At 48.4% G+C, this 22,803-nt stretch overlaps 1 protein-coding gene and 1 long non-coding RNA gene across 3 annotated transcripts; one reads left to right on the top strand and one right to left on the bottom strand.

Annotated features, from left to right (window-relative positions):
• Positions 1–12,471: 12,471 nt before the first annotated feature.
• Positions 12,472–17,026, bottom strand: LOC309853842. Its single transcript, XR_014305984.1, has 2 exons — positions 16,803–17,026; positions 12,472–12,740 (listed from the first exon to the last, which is right to left on the bottom strand). It is a non-coding gene; the product is annotated as an uncharacterized lncRNA (long non-coding RNA).
• IRX6 (iroquois homeobox 6) lies at positions 16,664–22,552 on the top strand. Of its 2 annotated transcripts, none has more exons than XM_082712359.1 (6): positions 16,664–17,140; positions 18,068–18,325; positions 19,035–19,144; positions 19,361–19,668; positions 20,556–21,167; positions 22,119–22,552. In XM_082712359.1, exons 1-6 carry the CDS (start codon positions 17,096–17,098, stop codon positions 22,121–22,123), a joined length of 1,338 nt encoding a protein of 445 aa, XP_082568485.1. In that variant the 5' UTR covers positions 16,664–17,095; the 3' UTR covers positions 22,124–22,552. The 2 variants fall into 2 exon arrangements, with proteins under 2 accessions (XP_082568485.1, XP_082568484.1); XM_082712358.1 differs by having other exon boundaries at positions 22,116–22,552.
• The last annotated feature ends 251 nt before the right edge of the window (positions 22,553–22,803 follow it).

Below are 22,803 nucleotides of genomic sequence, written 5' to 3'. Positions count from 1 at the left end.
TCTTTATTGCATTTACACTCCCCTGAATCATCTCTAACCTTGGATCCCTAGCTGAAATGCTACCAGCTCCAAAAAATGTATTGCTGGAGATGGAGGGGATTGGGGTGAGAGGGTGATGGGCATTAAGGAGGACACCGATGTGATGAGCACTGGGAGTTCTTTTTTTTTAAGGTTTTATTTATTCATTTGACAGAGATCACAGGTAGGCAGAGAGGCAGTCAGAGAGAGAGAGGGAAGTAGACTTCCTGCTGAGCAGAGAGCCCGATGTAGGGCTCTATCCCAGGACCCCGGGATCATGACCTGAGCCGAAGGCAGAGGCTTTAACCCACTGAACCACCCAGGCACTGGGAGTTCTATACAACTGAAGAATGACTGAGCTCTATCTCTGAAACTAATAATACACCATATGCTAATTAATTGAATTTAAATAAAATAAAATACAATTTTTAATTAAATTAATTTAATTAAATTTTAAAAATTAAAAAAATTTTTTTAAAAACCTTCTGTGTTTGAAAAAAACAACAGTGATGCCACATTGCTTTCCTCTTGTATGTCTAATCCTTAGCTCATCTGACTCTCAGGACAAACTGGTTTCATTATTCTCTGCTTCACAGCAGAGGTTAAATGGCTCGGCCGAAGACATTCAGTTAGCCAGAGGCAGAACCCAAACTCCAATGCGGATCACCTGCCTTTTAACACAAGGCTTTTACTGTGGGATACGAATTGTCCTAATTGACGTCATAGCCCTGAGCTTATATTTTCATGCGCCACAGAAATTCACTTCAATTTTGTAAATTGGAGTATTATGTTTATATTTAAGATACGGTAAAGTACAAAAGAGCCACAATCGGGTACACGCACAGGTGCATGCACACAACAGAGGGACATTAAAAAAATCTGAGAACTCGCCTTTAGTTCTTTCCTCCCATGATTTCCTGCCATAATTCTCTGTGTGGGCAAGTGGGCATGTGCCACGGGTATTGCTGTAATGACATCAGAAGGTCACGATCTAGTGACGGATTTACTCCGTGCAAAATGAAGATCATATTTCTCACATAGCGGTCTTGGCTGCAGAACAAAGGTGTCCTGGTAAATCCAATTTTCTGGCTAATAAAAAGTGACTACCTGGAATATTATACAGTCGTGAGGAGCAATGAATTAGAAGTACTCCCAAGAACATCAACAGGTCACGAAAACAGAAATGCTTCATGAGAAAAGAAGCAGAAAAGGCCAAACGCTCAGTACAGTCCAATTCACATAAATTAAACAAACATACCCAGAGCTACGTAACACCACTGACAGCCCCCATGAGTTTATCAGGGGAAGGGGAGCGGAAATGGAAATCATCATAAAAGGAAGAAATAGGGGATCAGTCTGCTGAGAATCAGACTGTGGGTTTTGGCTCAGGTCATGATCTCAGGGTGCTGGGATAGAGCCCCGAGGTGGACTCCGTGCTCAGCTGGGAGTCTGCCTCTCCCTCCTCCCTCCTTTTGCCCCTCCCCCTGCTTATACACTCTCTCTCTCCCAAATAAATAAATAATTTTTTTTAAGTGGAAGAAATAAAGTTAATAAGAAGGGGCTTCACCTGGGGCATTGGGAGGCTGAGTCAGTTAAGCGTCTGCCTTCAGCTCTGGTTCTGATCTCAGGCTCCTGGGGTCCAGCCCTACATCAGGCTTCCTCCTCAGTGGGGATCCTGCTTCTCCTTCTTCTGTGCTCTCACTCTCTCTCACTTTCACTGTCCCTCAAGTAAATAAACAAATAAAATAAATAAATAAATAAAGAGAAGGGGCTTCAAACAGTGATGATAATTGGCTAAGAATTGAAAAGGGTGAGTCGCCTAAACCCACGGCAGAGGTCCAAAATGTATGACTTAAAAAATAAATTAATTAAAGTAAAATTTCTGTATCAACTAAACGTGGATTTAAAATACACAAGTACCTCAGCTGCCCTCACAAATATTTCTCCCAAACCTACTTTACTGGGAAAAATCATTTTCTCTGCCTACCATCCCATAAATACATACAAAACATGTTTTATGGTCCAGCCGTGGGGAGTATAGCATAATGTAGAATCTCAAGGAACTGCTAATATTTATTGGGCACCTATGAAATGATAAGCTCTGGACAAGCTGTGTCACATATATGCTAAGTAATTCTCATAACAGAAGAGCAGTTATTTTCTCCTTTTTAAAGATTTTTATTTATTTATTTGTCAGAGAGAGAGCGAGAGCGAGCGCACAAGCAGACAAAGTGGCAGGCTGAGGCGGAGAGAGAAGCAGGCTTCTTGCTGAGCAAGGAGCCCGATGCGGGACTTGATCCCAGGACCCTGGGACCATGACCTAAGCCAAAGGCAGTGGCTGAGCCACTCAAGCGCCCTATTTTCTCCTTTTTAAAGATAACGAAGTTAAGACTCACACGTCAAGAAGTTAACCCAAAGGCATGGTCAGAGTTGGAATCCAGACTCATCCCTTTGTCCACAAAACCCAAGTTCTTTCCATGGTATCACGCTCTGTACAAGCTGGTATTGGGGGCAACATGCGGAAAGAGATATAAGATGTACATTCTTGTCTCGCAGTAGCTCAGTGTAATTATGATAAACACAGACGGACGGAGAGCCCCTTGAGGGCACACAGGCTCTCTGTCATTCCTACAGAGGCAGCGTTCAGCCAAAGCCTGACTTCACAATCTCACCAAATGAGAAAAGTAACTAAAAGTACTAAGAATAGAAGTGTGCTTTGCTGCCTGAACTCTCTACTGACTAGCTTTCCAAAGAAGGCTCACGTTATTGTATTCATCCTTGTATATTGAGACCGAGAAGTTTTCGGATGACCGTAGATGCTAGCACATAATTGGGATCTCATAATATAATCAACCATGTGCTGGCACAGGCCACAGATGGTTTGTGTCCACTGCCCAGAGTCAGAGAGTATGTGGGTTCCTCTACTTAAGTAGAAGGGTTTGAATCCAGTTACCATAGTTACCTCGCCAATCGCCATCATTATCGTGGGACATCACCATCATATCATAACACCCTCCTCCTCATCAAACATATTCTATATGCCAAGGCCTGAGCTAAGCATTTCTCGTGAGTCCTCTCATGGAGCAAACTTCTAAGTTAATGCTAATGTTCAGCCTATTCTACAGATGAACAAATTAAGACTCAGAGAAGTTACTTGCCCAAGATTGCATAGATTGTGGCAATAGAATAGTGCGTTAGTTGGGCTAAGTTCGAATGTGCTTCCATGACAAACATCTCAATGGCTTAACTTTTGCAAAGTTCGCAACAGAGCTGAGAATCCCAAAACCGACCATCTTCCGTGCAGTGACTCCAACATTTAGTGGCTTTACCACGTCAGCAAGATTTCTGCACATACGCAGAGGCAAGGGGAGAGAAAGAGGAACATCTCAGAGACCTCATAATATAATCAACCATGTGCTGGCACAGGCCTCAGAGACCTCTCATTGCCTCAGCTTGAGAATGACATATCACTCGTACTTCTGAGCCCAGAACGAGTAACTGGTTTCACTGCCCAGAACGAGTAACTGGTTTCACTGCCAGGAGGCTTGGAAGTGTTCTCTATAGACAGCATGCCAGGAAGGAAAGGAGAAGTGCATACAGGTGAGCGCTAGAAGCATCCACCACAGATAGGGACTCTGAAGGCATCTTAGTCCGTGGAGAGAGCTGAATCAACCATGGATGTAATTTTGGCTTCTTGAACACTTCTGTGGGAGGGAGGGGCAATTATCATGTGCTGTGCCCTGACCCTGGGCCCAGATCCTTACATGAACACTCACATGCACTGTCCTTTACCCTGACAATGACAACGTGAGATCAGCACTATTGTCTCCATTTTATAGATGAGTAAACTAAGACTCAGAAGCTAGGTGACTTTCCCAAGCCAGAGCTGGACCCACAGCAAAGGTTTTCTACCTCCCAAACCAAACTCCATCCCGCAAAATCACCAAATCATGGCATTCACTCGTCTGTTACTTGACAAAATACATTCAAACGTGTTCTGGATTTTGCATTCGTGAGAATGCCGGAGCTCAGCAAGTTAAAAAGTACATCAGTCAAGAGGTCATGGAGCCAAATCCATGCAGGGGCAAAAGAGGAAATGCCCTTTAGGCAAAGAGTTCCAAGTGTAGGAGAAACGAAAGGTAGAAGCCCCCCAACCTCATCTTGGCAGCCCAATCCCTGGAGGGAGAGGAGGCAGGAGGAATTCCAACCCCTGCAGAGTTCATGCTCTTAAACACTTATAAAAGCTTTAAGATCCAGACAAAATCCAGACCTAAGTGCAAAGGTTACTGGAGTTGGGATTTTATTGCCAGATGTAAATCCATCTTCTCTAAGACCTACTCTAGGTCCCCTGTGCCTCACTTGAAATATTTCATGTGCGCTGAATGGATTTGTTGGCTCCCTGTTGCCTTCATAAATTATGAAGTCCAAGTTGCTTAGGGCCTGGATCCAGCAGGGGTGACTCCAACTGCGCCCCTCCAAACACCAAATGGAGGACAGCTTTGCTTCATTTGTAGGGATTGCTCTGATTTACTCTTTGGTCCACCATTTTGGATTGAAAGGGAGAAGGGATACTTCTTGGCTCACAGTAGGTCCCCCCCAACCCAGAGTTCATTGGTCCAGCCACAAAAATATTGGACCAGAAATGGACTGGACCAATTAGATTCTTTCTCTCCCCTTTTCTCTCATATAGGAATAGGATACTTATTAAAAGGGACATAGCTGTTGGAGGCCAAGACTCCTTAATGGCAGCCCCCTGGAGAGAAATTCCTGCAAGTCCTCTTGCTCTTAATCTCTAGAGGTAAGTCCCCAAGTGTGCGTGTCTGGCCACCCTTATATCTACTGACCTTTTACCTTTTTTGTCCCACCTCATTGAGCCAAGGTCCATATGTTGCAGCCGCCAAAAGGATCTTGACAAATATGTGTTAACCCACCCAACCTCAAGACAGAGACCCATCATCTTCAACCTTCCCATCACCCATGACCCACTGTTCTGTACTTCTTCCCAAAAGTCAGCAATTTCACCTGTTTTCTTTTGGCACCCCCTTGGAATGGTACAGGTGGGTGGGTAAGGCAGAGGAGGAGCTGGGAGTCTGCGCCTGGTTAACCATTAGAGTTCTAGGAGAATCGATATCTCCTTAGTCCTTAGGCATGACACCGCTAGAACCCAGAGTCACCAGTCAGAGACTCAGTGGGACCCAACCTCCTTCCCAGTCTGCCCCTGACCACCATGTCTGGCCCCATCCCATTCATTCCTTCCCATCCATCCTACTATTCTGATCCCCAAATAGCTCCCTCCATGACTCAGCATATGCCATTTCCTCTCTCACCAGGAACACCTCTTCTTTCTTTCATTAAAAACCCAGCTTATCTGTCACAGGCAGATTATTTCTCCATCTCCTGCACACAGCTATAAGGCACGATTAGTTAAGATTAGTTCCTCCCATTGTCCATGATGCTTATTCTCCCTCATTGCACTTAACGTGTGTTGTATTACTATTATCTGATTTATTTCATGTCTGGGCCCTCCCCACTGGATTAGTTGTTATTTAAATACCTCCTCCAATGTAGGACTAATGCTGCCAAATTAGCTCTCAGGTGCCTCTGTACAAACCAGACTTTGGGGTTTCCTTTTTTTTTTTTTTTTTTTTAAGCCCTTCCTAAAGAGATGCAGCCTCGTGGGAGAAAAGTCTACGAAGATCTAGTTCTTAAATGTATCATAAATGCTGCCCCGTGAGCATGCTTGGGCCTGCACAGTACTAAAGGGGAAAGAGTGAGGTTGGGGGAAGAGGCAGGCAAGTGAGCTGTGCAAAGGGAAAGCTAACAGAGAAGAAAAGAGGCCAATCTCAGCAGAATCTCCTTCTGCTGTTAGACTGCTCTGTGGGCGTGCAGATCTTCGTAGAACAAGGTCCTCCGTCAAGAGTGTCATCACAATGTCCCACGAATACTCAGAGAGAAAAATACTGATCTTCTCCACACGGGGAAATCCTACCCAGGAGTCAAGAAAGGAAGAATCTCTGTGTGCATGTTGGAAAGATGTACAGTAGATCATTGAGTGAATACAATGATGTTATTCATAGTCTACAAGGTATTAACCCTTCTAGGTGGTTACAATGTACCAGGATTTTACATGGTAATTTCTTAAATCATCAGAAGAAATCTATGTGGTAGGCTTCTGAGCCCCATTTTACTGATGCGGAAATTGAAACACAGGGACTAAAACATTTGTTCAAGAGAGCTTGGCTGGTGATGGTAAGAGCCACTGGGCAGGAGACCTATAGATCTATCATGCTAGCCTACCTAGGCTGCTAACATCCGGGTTCTCAACCACCATGCTACCTTGTCATTAATTATGTGTGTGTGTGTGTGTGTGTGTGTGTGTGTGTGTGTGTGTGTAAAAGAGAGAGAGACTTTATATATAGCTTATGCTTATATGGCTTGTATTAACATAGAACATTTCTGGAAAGCAGCCAAGAAACTGTTAGGAGTCCACGCCTCTGGAGAGTGGGAATGAAATAATCAGATGACTTATGTGTCTCTTGCAACACACACACCCCTCCCGAACACTGTCTTAGGAATTCATTCCACTGTAAGTAATAGAAAACTCAATTAACGGAGACCTAAACAAAACCAGTTTATCTGTCTGACATAAACTAGAAGTCCAGAGCCGGGGGTTTATGGGCTCCCTGATACGAGAGCTACTCTTGCGTGATTACCATGGCTTTAGGCTGGTGGAAACAGCTCTTCCTTGCTTTATTTATTTATTTGCTTACTTATATCTTCATCAAACATTTCTGTATTTTTACCTACATCCCTCGTTCGTTGTCTTTCTTCTGCTCTAGAATATCACCTCTATGAGGATGGGGACTTTGTTTGCTTTACAGCTGTATCCCAGCACTGTGGCATCCTACCTGATACAGAGTAAATGCTCAATAAACACGTGTTGAGTCAATCAGTGAATGGATATGGCTACTTCAATCATCACTTCCATGTTCACAGACTCAACTAAGGTAGGTGGGGGGGGGGGGGCGGTGGGGGGGAGGAGGCAGGGCACCAAGACCTCTGACCTCCTTTATCATGAAAAGAAAGGCTTTCCCAGAATCCTCTACACAAATTTCGCCTGCCTCTTATTAGCCAGAATTGGCTTCCTTGGCATGCTCCTCTCCTGCAGCAAAAGGTGCTAGAAAGCCAGAGGCCAATGACCATGACTTCAGAGAGCTACCCCAGACCACATCAGGATGTGCTTAGCCAGGAAGAAGCAGCGAGTGGCTATGAGTTACATAATCAGTCATTTCACCCACAGGTTGTCTGGCTTTTTCCCAGATGCATGTTCTAGTTTTATTTTATATATATGTAGATATATATATTTAAATATATAATAAATAATAATTTAATATATAAATAATAATTTTATATATTCTATATAATATTAAATTATTTATATATATATTATATATTATATATTATATATTATATATTATATATTATATGTTATATGTTATATTTTATTTGTTTATATTTTATATATTATGTATTTTATACAATATATTATATATTGAATTGTTATTTATACAATATATATTTTAATATATTAAATATAATATATTTAAATATATATTTAAATATATAATAAATAATAATTTTATATATATATAAAATAAAAGTAGAACATGCATCTGAGAAAAAGCCAAACCCCCCCCAAAATATATATATATATATATATATATATATTTTTTTTTTTTTTTTCTTGATTACAAGGGTCCAGACCCCACTGCAGGCTTCCTCAGAATCTCAGGGGGTGAGGCCAGACATGTGCACCTGGACAGGTGCCCAAAAGACTCTGATGCACCATCCATAATTAAAAACAAAAGCAAAACTTTCCAGAGAGTCTTATAACGTAGCTGGAGACTTTAAAGCTCTGGAAAAGGAATGTGTCCTGATTCTCATAAAGACGTAAGCCCAAGAGGTCTTTCTAGATCATTGAGCCCAAACTCTCCACTTTTCAGAGGAGTAAACTGAGGCTCCCAGAGGCAGAGAGACTTGTCCAGAGCCTCCCAGACAGTCAGTGGCAGACCCAGGCCAGGTTCCAGCATTGTCTCTCAAACAAGTGTCTTGCTCTCTTCAGCTCCGGGCCATCTTATTCTCCATCACCAGGCGCATAAAGCCAGGGCCAGGACCCTCCCATTACTCACATTTAACTTTTACAGAGAAACAACCAAGTATCAATTTTGCCTTCCTCCGTTAACTGCGTAATCTAGAGTAATAAATTAGTCCCGAGGCAAAAAGATGTCCTTAATCCCCGTGCTGCTTTTCCATATCCCTGTGGTGTTTATAATGTAAAAGGAGTTCTAGGGGCTAACGTCCCACCTCAGCCTTCCCCTTTCTGCATGTATAAATTTAGATTTCATAATTATAGTTGCAGGTTTCCCCTTTGCTCTGCCCCTGCCCTTGAGCTGGAGAGTGGCACAAGAAATGGTTTACGTTCTCTGGTCTACCCTGACAGTCTAATCCTGCTCCTGTATTTCATGCTGTCTCCGTCAAGTCCATTTTCTCTCCACTACAAGACAGACACTGTGTCTAAGGCCCCCATCTCCGCAGACTCAAAGCAGTGTGCTCCTGGACCAAACCATGGCATCCCTCTGCAAGGTCTTACAAGCCAGCCTGGGGACGGACAGTTTCCGAAATGCAGGCGAGGAGACCCACATCAAGCTCCTCTTGATGGATTTATTATTGAATCCAATCACGAAACCAAAATGAAAGAGTAAGATGTGACCATCCCAGAGAACGGAAGACCTGCCAGGCTACATCTCCCAAGGCCTGTATGGAACTCCAAGGTCAGAGTCTATGCTTTCTTGTAAGAGGTGCTGGAGCCCGGCAGTGGACCTCGCAGTGGTTCCTGGATTGCCTCAAATACTAATCAGTTATGTCACCTGAGCCGGTGGCTTAACCCCTCTGAAACCCCGTTACTCCTCTGTGGGAGGAGGGTAAGAAAATGTATCTATTTAACGCCTCAGTGTGGCCAGAAAAACAAAAGAGAACAAGTTACGAACGTATACTACCTTAGCCGGTAATGTGGGTAGAATCGAGGCAACCGAATCAACGGTGTCCTAAAGTTCCAGCCCAGCTGTGTTCCATCCCAGATTCACCAACCAATGTTTTTTCCCAGTCGTTCAGACCTTATATACGGCCCTAGTCACCAGCCCAAGACAAAGGTGAAAAACATCAGCTGAGAATTCTAGGGGTTCAAGTTCAAGAAATGGAAACATCTATCTGTGTGCCCTGTTTTCTTTGTTTTTTTTTTTTCATTTCTATGCAGATATTTGGTATTATGTAGATATCTAAGGGTAAGAAGTGCCAGTCACATGGGAGACAAAAGCCAGAGCAGCTTAGATCAACAACCTGTTAAGTGAGGTCCTTATTTCTCGAAACTGCTTCGAGACAATTAAACATCCACTCTGAGATGTGTTGCTCGCCCAAAACTTTGCAACCAGCAGCCTGAGCCCAAACCCCAGATATTTCAGTGTTAGCTCTCTGACACCAGACAAGGGAAGCTCTCCTAGGCTCTAACTTCTGTAAAATGAAACAAATAATATCTAATGTCAGGCAGATGTTAGAGCAAAACAGTCAACCCCAAGGGGTCAGAGATTCTCGTGGCCTTGCTAATCATTCAACCCACATTCAAACCACATTTCTCTAGTGAGAAAGTGATTTGGGGACATCTTGAACAACGCCTTAGAACAGCGCCTGCATGAGGGCAGGAAAATCTTTTGTTCAGTGCCCAACTCTCCTCTCCCAGAACAATGCCCAGCATTTAGTAGCTACTCAATATGTGTCTGTTAAATGAAGGATATGTGCTGTTCTTCCCACATGGAACAGAATAGCCCTACTCGAATAGAAGGGCCAGTGCCCTCGGATTTTCTTCTGTCCTCACCGGGACCTCGTACTGTGTGTGCACAGAAGATAATCGACCCCTCATAGTCCGTAAGGACCATGGACAATCGGTGGGGGTTGGGGGGAAGATGGTTTAGAACCACCGCAATCTGTCAATAATAGCAGATGCCAGGGGTGTGTGTGTGGGGGGGGGGGTAACCACACAATTAGCCTTGACTCCAAAATAAGAGAATCATCTCGGTTGCCTGTGAAACTCTTCCCGAAGACAAAATTTCAACAGAACATTGCAATAGCAAATATTCACTGCAAAATTCCACAACTTCTGTCACTATGAAAAATGTCACGGAAGGAGATTTTTCTCAGAAAACAGCAACATGCAAAAGTAATCAGGGCTGGAAGACTCAAAGATGGATGAAGAAAACAAGAGAAACAGATCCAATAGCTCTGGTTTTATGAATAGACTTCCACCCACACCCCCCTCATTTGTAAGACCCTTGTGAGATCTTTTTTTTACAGCAGGTTATGAATCATCTTCATGATATCTTTAAATGGATGATCAATACTATATTTTCCCATAAAATGTTTGGTTTGAAATCCGATTTTAAGTGCATTAGAGTTTTTGTGCACCGAATCAGTGAATGCCTTAATAAATTGTCATCAGATATGAAAGAAATATAGCAGAGATTAATTGCCATATTTATTTATGAGTCTATAAAATACCTTGTGAGAGTCCTGGCACATTTTTGGGATACCAATTTGAACCTTCAGGAAAGTTAAAAGCATTAAAAGAGACTGCAAGAAGATTTATGATCAGAATGTTTTTAATTGCAGACCCAAGCAGACAGGCAGGTATTAGAATGGCTGTGCCCTTAATGGGCATGTCTCGTGTGTTACTTTTTTTTTCCCCCCCTTTAAAAATGATATACTTCCCATATTTTTATTGATTTGTGAAGATCTGCCGTAAATTACTGGGGCCTGCACGTGACATCACAAATGGTCCCAGCTTCCCTAAAGTAGTGGGCCCCAGGTGGCACAAAAAAAAAAAAAGAAGAAGGCTCCTGGCCAGTTCTAATGCTCGGCTTGGAGAGTAGGAGAAACCACAGGGAAGGAGAAAACAGGAATGTCACTCATAGCACAGACGTGTAGATGGCTTGAAGCTGCACATATTTTCACGGAAGCCTGAATGTCAACAGAAATGCCATTCTTTAGGGGAAAAGAAAAACAAAATATCCTTACTCCCTGCCCGTTAAGAATGTTCCAATGGAGATCTGTATGCAAGACCCCACAGTCCCTGACTGTCCTCAGAGCCAGCATCCCAGTAGCTGCCCTCCCCATTTGTCCAAGCCATGCATCTGTCCTTCACTGTCCACTCCAGACCACCCCAGGCCCTGTCCCAGAAAGGGACAGGACGGGGCACCTTATTCCAGAAGATCTTTGCACACTATCCTTTTTTTTCTACATGTGTTTGTTTCTTCCCCCCTAGACTTTGTCTTCAAAAGCTGTTCTCTGGTTTTCAAATCCATACATCTGTTGTTTACTTTCCATTTTAATTCTGTGAAAACACGAGATGCCTCAAGCTTATCATTAGAAAGATGTTACCCTCCACGGGATAAAAATAATCAAGACTTTCTGTATACAAAAACTGCTTCGCGAGCAAGAACTTAATGCACCCCCCCACCCCCCCACCCTCCGTCTACCGAAGCAAAAACGAACCTTAAAAAAAACAGATCTCGTCCTGACAATATTCACTAACTAAATTCCGTTCCTTGTTCTGATTTGTTTTGTTTTGTTTTGTTTTGTTTTGTTTTGTTTTGTTTTGTTTTAAACCAGTGTAGAAAGATAGCCTTAAACTTGGCTGGACTTTTTAGGTGTTTTTTTTTTTTTCTTGCTATTGCTACTTTTTGTTTTGTTTTGTTTTGTTTATTTACTTCTCAGTCACAGCTGGGTCTGCTTGCTATTTTCTGTTTTAATGTATGATCCACATCAAATGGCTAAAACCTCCAAATTATTGTGTAAGTGCTTTCATAGTGCAGGCTGATAGAAAAGCATACCATAGAGATCCAGAATGGTGTGTTTCCGGTGGTGCTACTTCTTTGGACATTTTCCCTGCTGTATGGCACTGTGTCATCGCAGGGCAGTACATGTGGATTCTCGGAGTCCAGTTGGAGGTAACCACATCTCCTGGCTGTGGCTGGCTTGATGTGTGTTTGAAATACAGTCTTGCAGAAAGACCCAAAATCTAGGGGTCCAGATTCCAGCCCCTCCTCTGTCACCTACTTCCTTCTAGCTGATGTGATCTTGGATTTGCTTCTCATGTCTCCAGCTTCCTTACCCCGAGCCTTAAGACAGAAAAGCTGAGGCGTTTAGGATCGCTCTGTAAGCATGCGAGGAGTGCAAAGGAATTTTTATTATCGACAAGATATGATTTTTAACTCTAAGCTAAGGTTTGTACCTGCTTTACCGACACACCAGGACCTCTGCATTAGAGCTCGTTGTGTTACTTTGTTCAGAAATTCATTCTTTCTGTTTGCCACCTTCCTGACAAATGACATCGACACCCCGATCTGGGAATGATGGTCTTTTTATTTTTCGCTCTTGATGCCAAGGTTGCTGTTGACAGTATGTGCTCAGGCAAAGCAGAGCCTCCCTGCCTTTCACAATCTGATGCCACGCACACTACTTCCGTCAGAACAATTAGTGTTCATTTCGGCTTTACTCAGGGAGACCTGCGGCGACTGATCAGTATCAATTATAGATGCATCTGTCCAGATGCACTTGTCCATTCATGCATAGATTTGAGGAAATCTCGTTCTTCTTCCGTTCAAAAACAGCCACTGAAAAAAATACATACTTAAAAAAAACACAATTTGGCACATTTTCATCTATGTTTTTATGCCCACAAACCCACACATTGCACCTGTGATTTAAGGCACTGGAACTTGATTTGGAGTATTTCTGCCTTGTTATTCATCCCCACCCTCTGTAAAAACTTCTGTCTTTATAAAATGTCGGGAAATGAGGGATATTTAACCCAAAATAGTACAATAGGATTTCTGTGTGTGTGTGTGTGTGTGTGTGTGCGTGTGTGTTGGATTCAAGTTTATTGTCAAAGACATATCCTTTTTTTTTTTTTGAAGTTTTTATTTTAATTCCAATTAGCTCACATATAGTGTGGTATTAGTTTCAGGTGTACAATATAGAGATTCGACAGTTTCGTACGTCACCTGGTGCCCATCACAGCAAGTGCCCTCATCCCCATAACCTATTTCCCCCATCCCCCACTCACTCCCACTCACCCCCCTCTGGCAACCACCAGTTTGTTCTCTGTAATTAAGAGTCTGTTTCTGGCTCAAAGACCCAGGCTTTACTCTGCCTGCTCAAGACCTTCGGTGAATTTAAAGCAGAGGAACATGAACTTCAAATAAGCAATGTGGACGAATCCTCTCCACGCTCCAAGTAGGCCTCTGACCATCTGCTTTATTCATATTTGTTTTAATGAGCAGCTAGAGGAAATATCAGAGCGCGTTCAGAATACAACAAAAGGATCTGTACCATTTGTACAAAATACTTTTTGCGTGGAAGGACTCCCTCAAATATAACAGAAAGGGTCTGCCTCTCATAAGTCTGTCTCTTCCCTTCAGTACAAGTCTAGATGGACACACACACTCAACTGGGCATTTTTCCCAAACTAAATTAATCAGCGGTAAACAAAGCAATGAGAAGCCGGAGCCCTCAGCTGCCAAAGGGAGCTCCTGTCCACAGCCGGAAGAATGAGAACAGATTCCATGACCCCTTCCTTGAACCAGACTTTCCAAGAAAGACTTGTTTCAACCTGAGGTCACAGCCAGACAGAGGGCTGCATTGGTCTAACCCACTGGCTCTGTTTTGTGATGAGGCTCTGAAAATAATGGGAAGGGGACACACTTGATACGAACTGTTTTTAGGGGACCCCACTTTGTGCTGGGGGGGCAGGTCACAATCAAACCCCAGGGGCATCAGGTAGGTTTGCTGTGGGTCTAGCCTCTCCCTGAGAAAGGAATAAGAAATCAAGGTTTTCCAGTCTTGGAAGTGGCGGCCTTCCTCCCCAAGACACTCTGACACTGTAAAGTAACTTTGAAGACAATAGAAAGCTTCCTTCACAGAAAACCTGCTCTTTGGTTTGTTTTCCTTTTCTACCTAAGAAGAAAAACACCCAGGAACCATCAGAGCCCTACCTTCCCAATTTACTTCTCTGCTGCTTTTCCTCTTTCAATCTTTTTTTTTTTTTCCTCCTGAAAAATCGTGTTGCTTTTTCTCTAATCCTAGAGAGCAAAGACAAGAGGTAGGCCCGGAGGCCCTGCGCACAGCATTGATACCGCAGAGGTCTTATAAATCAGGGAAAAATCAATACATTCTATATGGTAGCTTCTCCTTTGCAACCAGATCGCCAGGGGACATAACTAATGCTTTTTCTCCACCACCAACCCATTTTTCTGTCATAAAAAAAAAAAAAAAAAAAAAAAGAAAAGAAAAAAGAAAGAAAGAAAGAAAAGAAAAAAATATCTGCTTAGGAACGAATGGGCAATCAAAGTTGCTGAGTAAGTATTTCAACTATCTAATTTTATTACTTTACAATTGACATACCTTCCCTCTGGAAATGTTTGCAATTAATTAATTAGCAGTAATCTTCCCCAAGGGACTAATTTAATGAATTCTCTCCAGTTCTTACTTAAAAAAAAAAAAAAAATAGATGTATCCAAGCTGCAAATGTGTGGATGGCTGCAAAGTGCATCTTGAAAAAAAATCAAGGGATCTATTACGGGGCCTTTTTATCACTAATCAATGCGGCGGTAACGATAATTCTTTTTCTAACTGGGAATTTCCCCGGGTTGAACGCAAGGTTTTTCCAAGGTAAGAACGCTTGGCAGCAGCAGGGAAACCTCCTTAGTATTTAGAATGAAGCTTGTCCTTCTATCAGGAATAGGCAGAGGAGTGTTGGGTTTCCAAGATCTATAGAGTCTGGCCCCTTCTGCCCCACCTGTACTGGGGGGGGTCGTGGGGCGGGGAGCCAATGTTGTTCCAAAGAGGTGTCTGACTTCAGGGGCTTACCGGTTTCCTCTGCAAGGTTCCAGCGGAAAACTCTGCAGCCAGGGATCCTGCGCCAGGCCCTCGACTTTGCCTGGTCACTGGGCTTCCTCCTCGCCTCGCAAAAATGCAGGGCAGAGACCAGGAGGTTGTGTCTGACCTCTGGGCTACATGTTCTTGCGTTTCAGCTAGAAAATACAACTGGGCCCTTGAACCAATCCCCCAGATTCCTGCAGGAAGGGTGCAGCGAGGACCTGAGAGCGCGTTTTGTACATTGTAAAGTGCCCTGACCCTGTGAGTGGAAGGAAGATTTTCAGAGGGTTCTGGCCTGCCAGCCCCAAAGCCAGAGTTCCACTTGGATATCCGCAGCATCTCCCGAAGACCCGCCCCCCACCGGACTGGATGCCCCTTTTCTCGCCCTCCACCCCGGCAACCCGCACCCGGACCGCAACGTCAGGACTGGGGATTAAGCCTCTAGGTGCTCATAATCTACAGGGTTCACAAACTAGAGGCCGCGGGTCCGGGGCCAGGCCTAGAGAACGTAGATCCCTCCCGGCACAGACGAGCTCCTCCGCCCCTCAGTGCCACTTTGAGGACCCCTGGGATGGGGGGGAGGTGTTCAGATCGCCAGGCCCAACCCGGCGGCGTCGCCGCGGAGCGCTGGGCATGAGCCGCCATCCCCACGCGCTGAACCGCGGCTCGCCAGCGCCACCCCCAGCGGAGCGCAGCGGCTGCAGCTCGGCCCCGGCGCCTTCCTGTGGCTCCCCGGCTCCCGGGTGGACAAGGCGGTCGGAGCTCAGGAAGCACCAACCAAGCCTCGCCTTCCGAGGAGATGCGTGGGGTGTACGCCCGCCGCCTGCAGATGCCAAGGGTCAGACGGAGCGCATTTCCAGGCGGAGTGCGAGGGGAACTGAACCTTGGCCTCGAGGGGGCGCTATTCGGCCAGTTCGAGGGTCAGAAGGTGCGGAGAAGCCCCAGGGTCGAGACCCTCGCAAAGACCAGGGCTCGGAGAGCCTGGATCTAGCTAGAGTCCTGGGGAGGCTGGGGTAGAGAACCAGATTCCGGAAGACAAAGACGGCCGGGACAGTGGGACGCACCGACGCTGCCCAGGCGCGGCCCCAACGAGTGCGGGGCCTGTGGCGAGAAGAAACTTTCCCGCAACAGAGGGGCGGGGGAGCGGGGCTGGAGGCTTCTCCCCCGAGCCGCCGCTCTCCTCCACCTGCCAGTGTTCAACCTCCGCCCAGCCTTCGCCCACCCCTGTTCCCGCCCCTCCCCCGCGCGCCTCTGTTCACTTAGACTCCTCATCTCTCTCCTCTCCCCTCCTCCTTCTCCCTCTTGCCTTTCTCCCCCACTTTTCTCCTCTTTTTTTCTCTTATCTCTCCTTTTGTATTCTCTCCCCCCCTCGCGGCCCGGCAGGCTTCTCTCCTCCTCAGGGCCGCAGGGGAGGAGGTAAACGAGCTGCGCCCGGGGCCTGCGCGGCACTGAGGGAGGCGTTTCTGCTACTTCTCCCGGGTAATTTGGAGAGATTGTATGTACGCGCGCGCGCGCGCGTGAGCTTAAGGCGAAAAGGGGTAGGATCCAGCGCCCAGCAGAGAGGGTCGGGGGTCTTTGACGTTCCTCACCAGCTGCACAAATCTCCCGAACAAGTGTGAGTGTGGGTGAGAGTGTGCGCGCGCGCACGGGCTGGCTGCGCTTGGCACGCTTGGTGGCCCGGGGCCCCAGGGCCCGGGGGCCCGCCTGGCGGCCCGGGATTACCGTGACGTCACACTGAGACTCTGGCCACCTTGGACTGGGACACCTCGGGAGCCGCACAGCCCCGCGCCGCGCCTCACCTTGCTTCGCCACCGCGCGAATTTGGGAACCCGCATTCTTTCCCTTTCCTTGCCCATCCATGGGCCCTTCTGTCTTCCGGACCACGCGGGTCGGAGGGGCGCCTTCTGGAGCGCAGGGCTCGGCAGCCGGACTGCCCTCGGCTCTGCCTCCAGTGGTGCCAAGCGGGCGGAGGATCCGGCGCTGGGAACCCGCTGCCGTGTAAGGAACCGAGGCGGCGCAAGGCAGGAGGCGCAGAATCGCGGGGCTGAGGCGGCAACTCGCAAGAGGAGAAGGCGGTCCAGGGACAGCCACCATGTCCTTCCCGCACTTTGGACACCCGTATGGCGGCGCTTCCCAGGTAAGAAGTGCCTCCATGGGGGATGGGGGCAGACTTGGGGGGTGGGTGTGCCTAGTGCACGCGCCCGCCACTGGGCGCCCTCCTTTCGCACGAGTCTCCCGGGAAGCCAGACTGAGCAGGTACGACGTACTACAGACCTCTCAGACACCCCTGATCTCTGGTCGAGAACGTTCCATTCCCCCAGGGCAAGCTGGAAAATAGTGTGACCCGAAACTTGGGCACTGACCACGCGCTCGGCGAAGTGGGTTGCATATCGATACCTTCCAGACAAGGCTGCCTTATTGTACAGATATTGGAGGTGACCCCGAGAGCCCACCTCACCATTTTTCAGTTGTTTGCTTGTTGACTTCTGTTCTTATCCTCTCTCCCTTCTTTGAGTGGGTGCAAGCTCTCTGCTTCTGGTTCCTTCGATTTTTCCAGATTTGGATGGGTGTTATGCAGTGACAAGGGTTTCTTGGGGAAATTCTGGGGACACCCATGGCTGTTGTCCAGCTTCCGCCCAGATTGTGGGGTCTGGTTCCAACTTGACCTCTGACCCACCTTGTGATCTTGGACAAGTCTCCCTGGTCCTCATTCCCTATCTGTAAAATGGGAGCAGGAGTAAGATGTGATGGTGGTCTCCAGGGCTAACTTCTAGCTCTACCTTTGTAGGATCCTGTGATGGGGGTGGGGGGTTGGCAGGAGGAGGGATAGGCGAGGGAACCAGCGGAGTTGGCCTCCTGTAATTCGCATTTCAGAATGTTCTCTTCGCCTGGACCCCTGGGACCCTGGAGCCTTAGCAACGTTTTAGGAGTATCTGTAAGGGGTCAGTTTGGATAAATTGCGCCTTAAGATAATTCCCATCCCAGCTGAATCTCCAAACACGGAGGCATGTAGTCGATGTGGAATGATGGCAGGATCGGGCAGTGCACCTCTCTCGCCCCATAGTTTCTGGTGTCTGCAAGTTCCAGTGCCACTTGCTGCGAATCCGCCCCGCGCTCCGTCCCAGATGTGGCCTCAGGCTCCACCCCGGCGGCCGCCCTCTGCTGTGCATCCTACGACGGTCGGCTGCTGGGCAGTGCACGGCCGGAGCTGGGCGCAGCCTTGGGCATCTATGGAGCCCCATATGCCGCCGCCGCAGCTGCCCCAAGCTACCCAGGCTACTTGCCCTACAGCCCAGAGCCGCCTGCGCTATACGGAGCGCTGGTGAGTACACCGCACCGAGCCTGGGTCTGTGCTTCAGGACCCGTCGGGCCACTGGCCTTGACTGCAGCAAAGAGGGCAACTCAGTGTGCTATCTCCAGGGAGAATCTAGGAAGCAGGCAAAACTAGGAGGGAAGGAGATAGGTAGGATTGTGTATAGCCCATGGGGAAGGGGCGGGGAAGAAAACACATCTTTGCAGCATTTTACTTTGCGGAAAGCCATTCTGATTTTAAAACATCTGTGCTTCTATTAATTCTGGACTCCGGCAGAGGTAGGCTCAGTTTATGGATGAGAACGCTGAGATGCAGAGGTGTTCAAATACCTCACCCAAAGTCACAAAGATATGAAGAGGCCTTGAAATAGCCCTGGAAGGAGTAAGGCAGGGAAGTTCCCCAGCTGGCAAGTGGGGGGAGGGGGAGTCACAAGTAGTAACCCTACTAGTAAGACTTAATATTTAACTACTGCCTCTTTTGCACCAAGAATTCTGCCAAACGCTCTTCAATACCCTACAGGTACTATTGTTATTCCCAGACACTAAGGGCAAGCTGAGGCACAGAGCAGTTAAACAACTGTGCCCATGTAGCCAGTGGCATTGGTGGTCCTGGGATTTGAACCAGACTTTTACCCCAGGGACCCTTAACAACTACACCATCCAGCCTCTTCCAGAAACCCAGTGTCCTGAATTCTCTCTTCCCACCCTGCCCTCACCAGAATCCACAGTATGAATTTAAAGAGGCTGCAGGGAACTTTACACCTGGCCTGGGGCAACCAGGAGCCTATTACCCCTATGAGCCAACTCTGGGGCAGTACCAGTATGACCGGTAAGGCATGGGGGTGCATGGGTAGCCGGCCTTGCAAGTCCTCCTCCGCTCCCCTGCCACAGGGCCCATCTGCGAAGAGCCTGGGAGGGGTGGGGCGGGAGGGTGCTTGAGGAGGAAGGAGCCCTGAACCTCTCATTTCCAGGCCTCAGACTGTCTCCTGCCTGCAAGCCCCAGGTTCTCAGACCCAGAACTGTGACAGGTTCTCTCCCTCCCCAGGTATGGAACAGTGGAGTTAAGCAGCACGGGCCGCCGGAAGAACGCCACCCGGGAGACCACGAGCACGCTCAAGGCCTGGCTCAACGAGCACCGCAAGAACCCCTACCCCACCAAGGGCGAGAAGATCATGCTGGCCATCATCACCAAGATGACCCTCACCCAGGTGTCCACCTGGTTCGCCAACGCGCGCCGGCGCCTCAAGAAGGAGAACAAGATGACGTGGGCGCCCAAGAACAAAGGCGGGGAGGAGAGGAAGGCTGAGAGTGCAGCAGAGGGGTCCCTGGGCTGTCTGAACGGTGACACCAAAGGTACCAGAAATGCTCACTATCCGCCTTGGGGTTTTTCCAGGGTTTTATCCTGGAAAAGGGTTTTATCCAGTCTATCAGGTCCATTGCACTTCTGCAGCTGCCTTGTGGGGCAGCTTTTAGGGGGTCACTCCCTTACTTACTCTTGCACTTGTACCACCCCCTCCTCCCCCCAAGACTTCTGGGCCTTTGCCTGGACAGTTCCCTCTGCCTGGAATTCCCCACATAACGGACTGCTTCTTGATTTCTGAAGTGTGGGTTGGAAAAAGCCTCTCCTGGCTGGTCACCCAGGCTAATTTAGCTTCCCAGTTATTCCCTAGGACATCGGTCTATTGTATTTCGTTTGCCATACTCACCACTATGAGAAGGTACTGGAGATCTGTCTGCCCCTTGGGGAACAGCAGCGCCACTAAAAAGTGTCTTATTTGCTGCTGTGTTCCCTAAATTCCTGAGACCTAAATGTCTAATGATGTCTGGCACATAGAAGGCACTCAGTAAATATTTGCGGAATTAAATAGTACACACCAGGTACCCGTGGGTGTGGAAATTCGCGGGGGAGGTGGAGGAGTCCCCTTGGGTGTCTGTTTGCTTGTTTTATGGTGGGAGAAACTGGGATCCAGGTCTTGGGCAGTAAAAAGTGGTCCTTTCCTTGCACCGGAAAGCAGTAGTCTTCCAAGAAGTGGGGGCGGGGCTAGGACCTCTGTTCACTCCCAAGGGCAAATCCCTGAGCCCTGGGGCAACTGTAAGAGATGATTTGGCCAGCCTGGTGCATAAAGCCAAGAATGCCCTAAGTGCAGAACCATCTTGCTAAAAGCTTCTCAGGGATGCGCACTCCCGCGGATTTCCCTTGGGGCCTGGGGCTTTTCTCACTAGCGTCTGATTTCCTGCAGATGGTACTGCAAGCCAGGAGGCTGGAGGGCTCCGGCTGAGTGACCTGGAAGACCTAGGGGAAGAGGAGGAGGAAGAGGAGGCCGAAGACGAGGAGGCAGTAGCCACAGCTAGGGACAGGCTGGCCGAGTTCCATAAAGACTCCCAGTCGCTGCCCGCGCCCTGCACCGCCGCTAGGGAGGCCAGGCTGGAGCGCCGGGAGTGTGGCCTGGCGGCGCGGCCCTTTTCCTTCTCGGAGCTCCCGCGGTCCGGGGAAGCTGACTTCCTGCGGGCCGAGCCCCGGGGCCCTACGTTGACCATGCACTACCCCTGCAGCGAGAAACCGCGCATCTGGTCTCTGGCGCACACCGCGGCAGCTGGCGCGGTGGAAGGCGCAACTCCAAACCCTCCCAGGCCGCGAAGTCCCGAGTGCCGCGTGATTCCGGGACAGCCTGCAGGCGCAGGCGGCCAATGCGCCGCGGTCCCCAGAAACTCCGGGTGCGAACAGCCTTCCTGTGTAGCCAAAGCCTTTGGAAACCGCCCCTTTGCCACGCAGGGGATGCCTATGAACTGTGCGCCGTGCCCGCGGCGGAGGGAGCCTGCAGTGCACTGCCAGTACCCGTCTGGAGCAGAAGGTAGTTGGGTCCCCAACGGCGATGGGTGTGTCTGTTCCAAAGACACCTGCCTACCGTGCCGCCCAGCCGGCACACGGCCTCTGGGCATATCCCTGTTCAAATCTAGAGCAGGACTGTCCGCAGCACTCCCCGAAACTAGAGCTTAGAAATAAAAGTACCGGTCTCCTCCCCTTTTAAAACCAAGTAATAGTAAGAAGCTCAGGGTGAGACGGTAACTTACCTAGGATCACTTAGAAAGTCATGGGAAAGATGTGCAACCTAGTTCTCTGACCTGGGCTTCCGATGGGCACCATCATGACCTTTTGACTCTGACATCCTTGTCCCCTGCTTGCCCCTTGGAGAAGGCAGCTGGCCCCAGCCTTGCTAGTACCAAGTGTTTTGCTAGGGCAAGGCAGGAACCAGGACTTTCCAAGAAGTCTGGGGGGAGGGGCCAGATACATGGAGTTGGCTTAAGGCCAATGGTTAAGTCCGGCTGGCAGCCCCCTCCCCCGGGGTGAAGGGGGGGAGCGCACAAAACTCCTGGTGAGGGTAGCCCAGTCTTGTGCTGTCCCCAGAGAGCACTCATCCCCCAGAGCTCCCCCACCAACGAGGGGGGGGGGGGGCGGGGCGGTGGTGACTGCCAGTCAGTGGTCTCCTGCCCTTGGCTCTTCCTGGTGGAAGGGAATTGCACCCCACAATGGGACATCCCCCAAGAATCAGGCAGCCTCCAGCAATTACTGTCAGATTCTGCTCTTCATAGTCATTTCTCTCAGGATTAGCTACTGGCTGAGAAAATTGGGTTGTGCGGCTATTTGAATTTACACAGAACGGGGTCCAAAAGTTCCTCCTGGCAAGCAAATTGCCTCTAGACCTTGGATTCCCTTCGGATCAGACACCAGCCGACCTCCGATTTCCTGGAAATCGCCACCAAGCGGCCCTGCGGGTTTTAATCAACCTTTCCTCTCTCAGCAGGTTAGCGCAACGGCTGCGATTTGCGGAGGAATCTTGGAAAGAAGCCCTACTTTTTCGAACTCACCTTCCTGCTCAGAAGCTGGGAGACCTGGCCAGGGACTGGGGGGGTCTCTCACTTCTCCTAAGAGACAGACAAAACACACAGAAACCCTTCTACCGGCTCTTCTTGCACGCAGAGCTGGGAGAGGCAGGCGGAGGCGCTTGGAGTCAGACCCTCTGGAGGAGGGGCGGTGGGGCACCTTGGGAAAACGCCAAGTGGGAAGGCTGAGCGAGTGTGCTCCGTGCACTCACTCCGTATACCAAGTCTCCCTCCCTCCTCCTGATACAGGGTCTGAAGCAGCTCCTCCCGCTCACCCCCACCCCGCCCCCTTTCACTGTGTAACTTCAACGCTGACCTGGCCCCCTAAAGACCACCTGCGTCTTCTCCTCCTCCCCATTCCTTGTGTCCTCAAAAATAATCAAACCAAACCCCACCCGTCTGGCGAGTCTGTGCCAGGGGCGCTGGGAGAAGCCGGGGTGAGGGGAGGATGGAATGCGGCCAGGAATTTTGGGGATGGGGCAGCAGGAGCTGCAAAATCTCGGTTCCTTTCGCGGCAGGGAGAGAAACTGGCGAGGTTACAGCCAAGGCCACGGGCGTCTACGGCGCCGCCCACCTGAAGTTGCCCGTACCTAACGCGCCAACCGG

The sequence above is a fragment of the Mustela nivalis genome (genome assembly GCF_964662115.1).
Source record: "Mustela nivalis genome assembly, chromosome: 18".
Classification (NCBI taxonomy): Eukaryota; Metazoa; Chordata; class Mammalia; order Carnivora; family Mustelidae; genus Mustela; species Mustela nivalis.
The sequence above is the reverse complement of the archived record's forward strand: the minus strand, read 5'-3'. Positions and strand labels throughout refer to the sequence as shown.

Excerpts from the sequence above, each read along its gene's own strand:
- IRX6 (XM_082712358.1), top strand. The coding sequence starts at position 17,096 with ATGTCCTTCCCGCACTTTGGACACCCGTATGGCGGCGCTTCCCAG. Across the intron at positions 18,326-19,034 it reads CTGCGCTATACGGAGCGCTG|AATCCACAGTATGAATTTAA; the intron begins GTGAGTACACCG and ends TGCCCTCACCAG. Across the intron at positions 19,669-20,555 it reads TCTGAACGGTGACACCAAAG|ATGGTACTGCAAGCCAGGAG; the intron begins GTACCAGAAATG and ends GATTTCCTGCAG.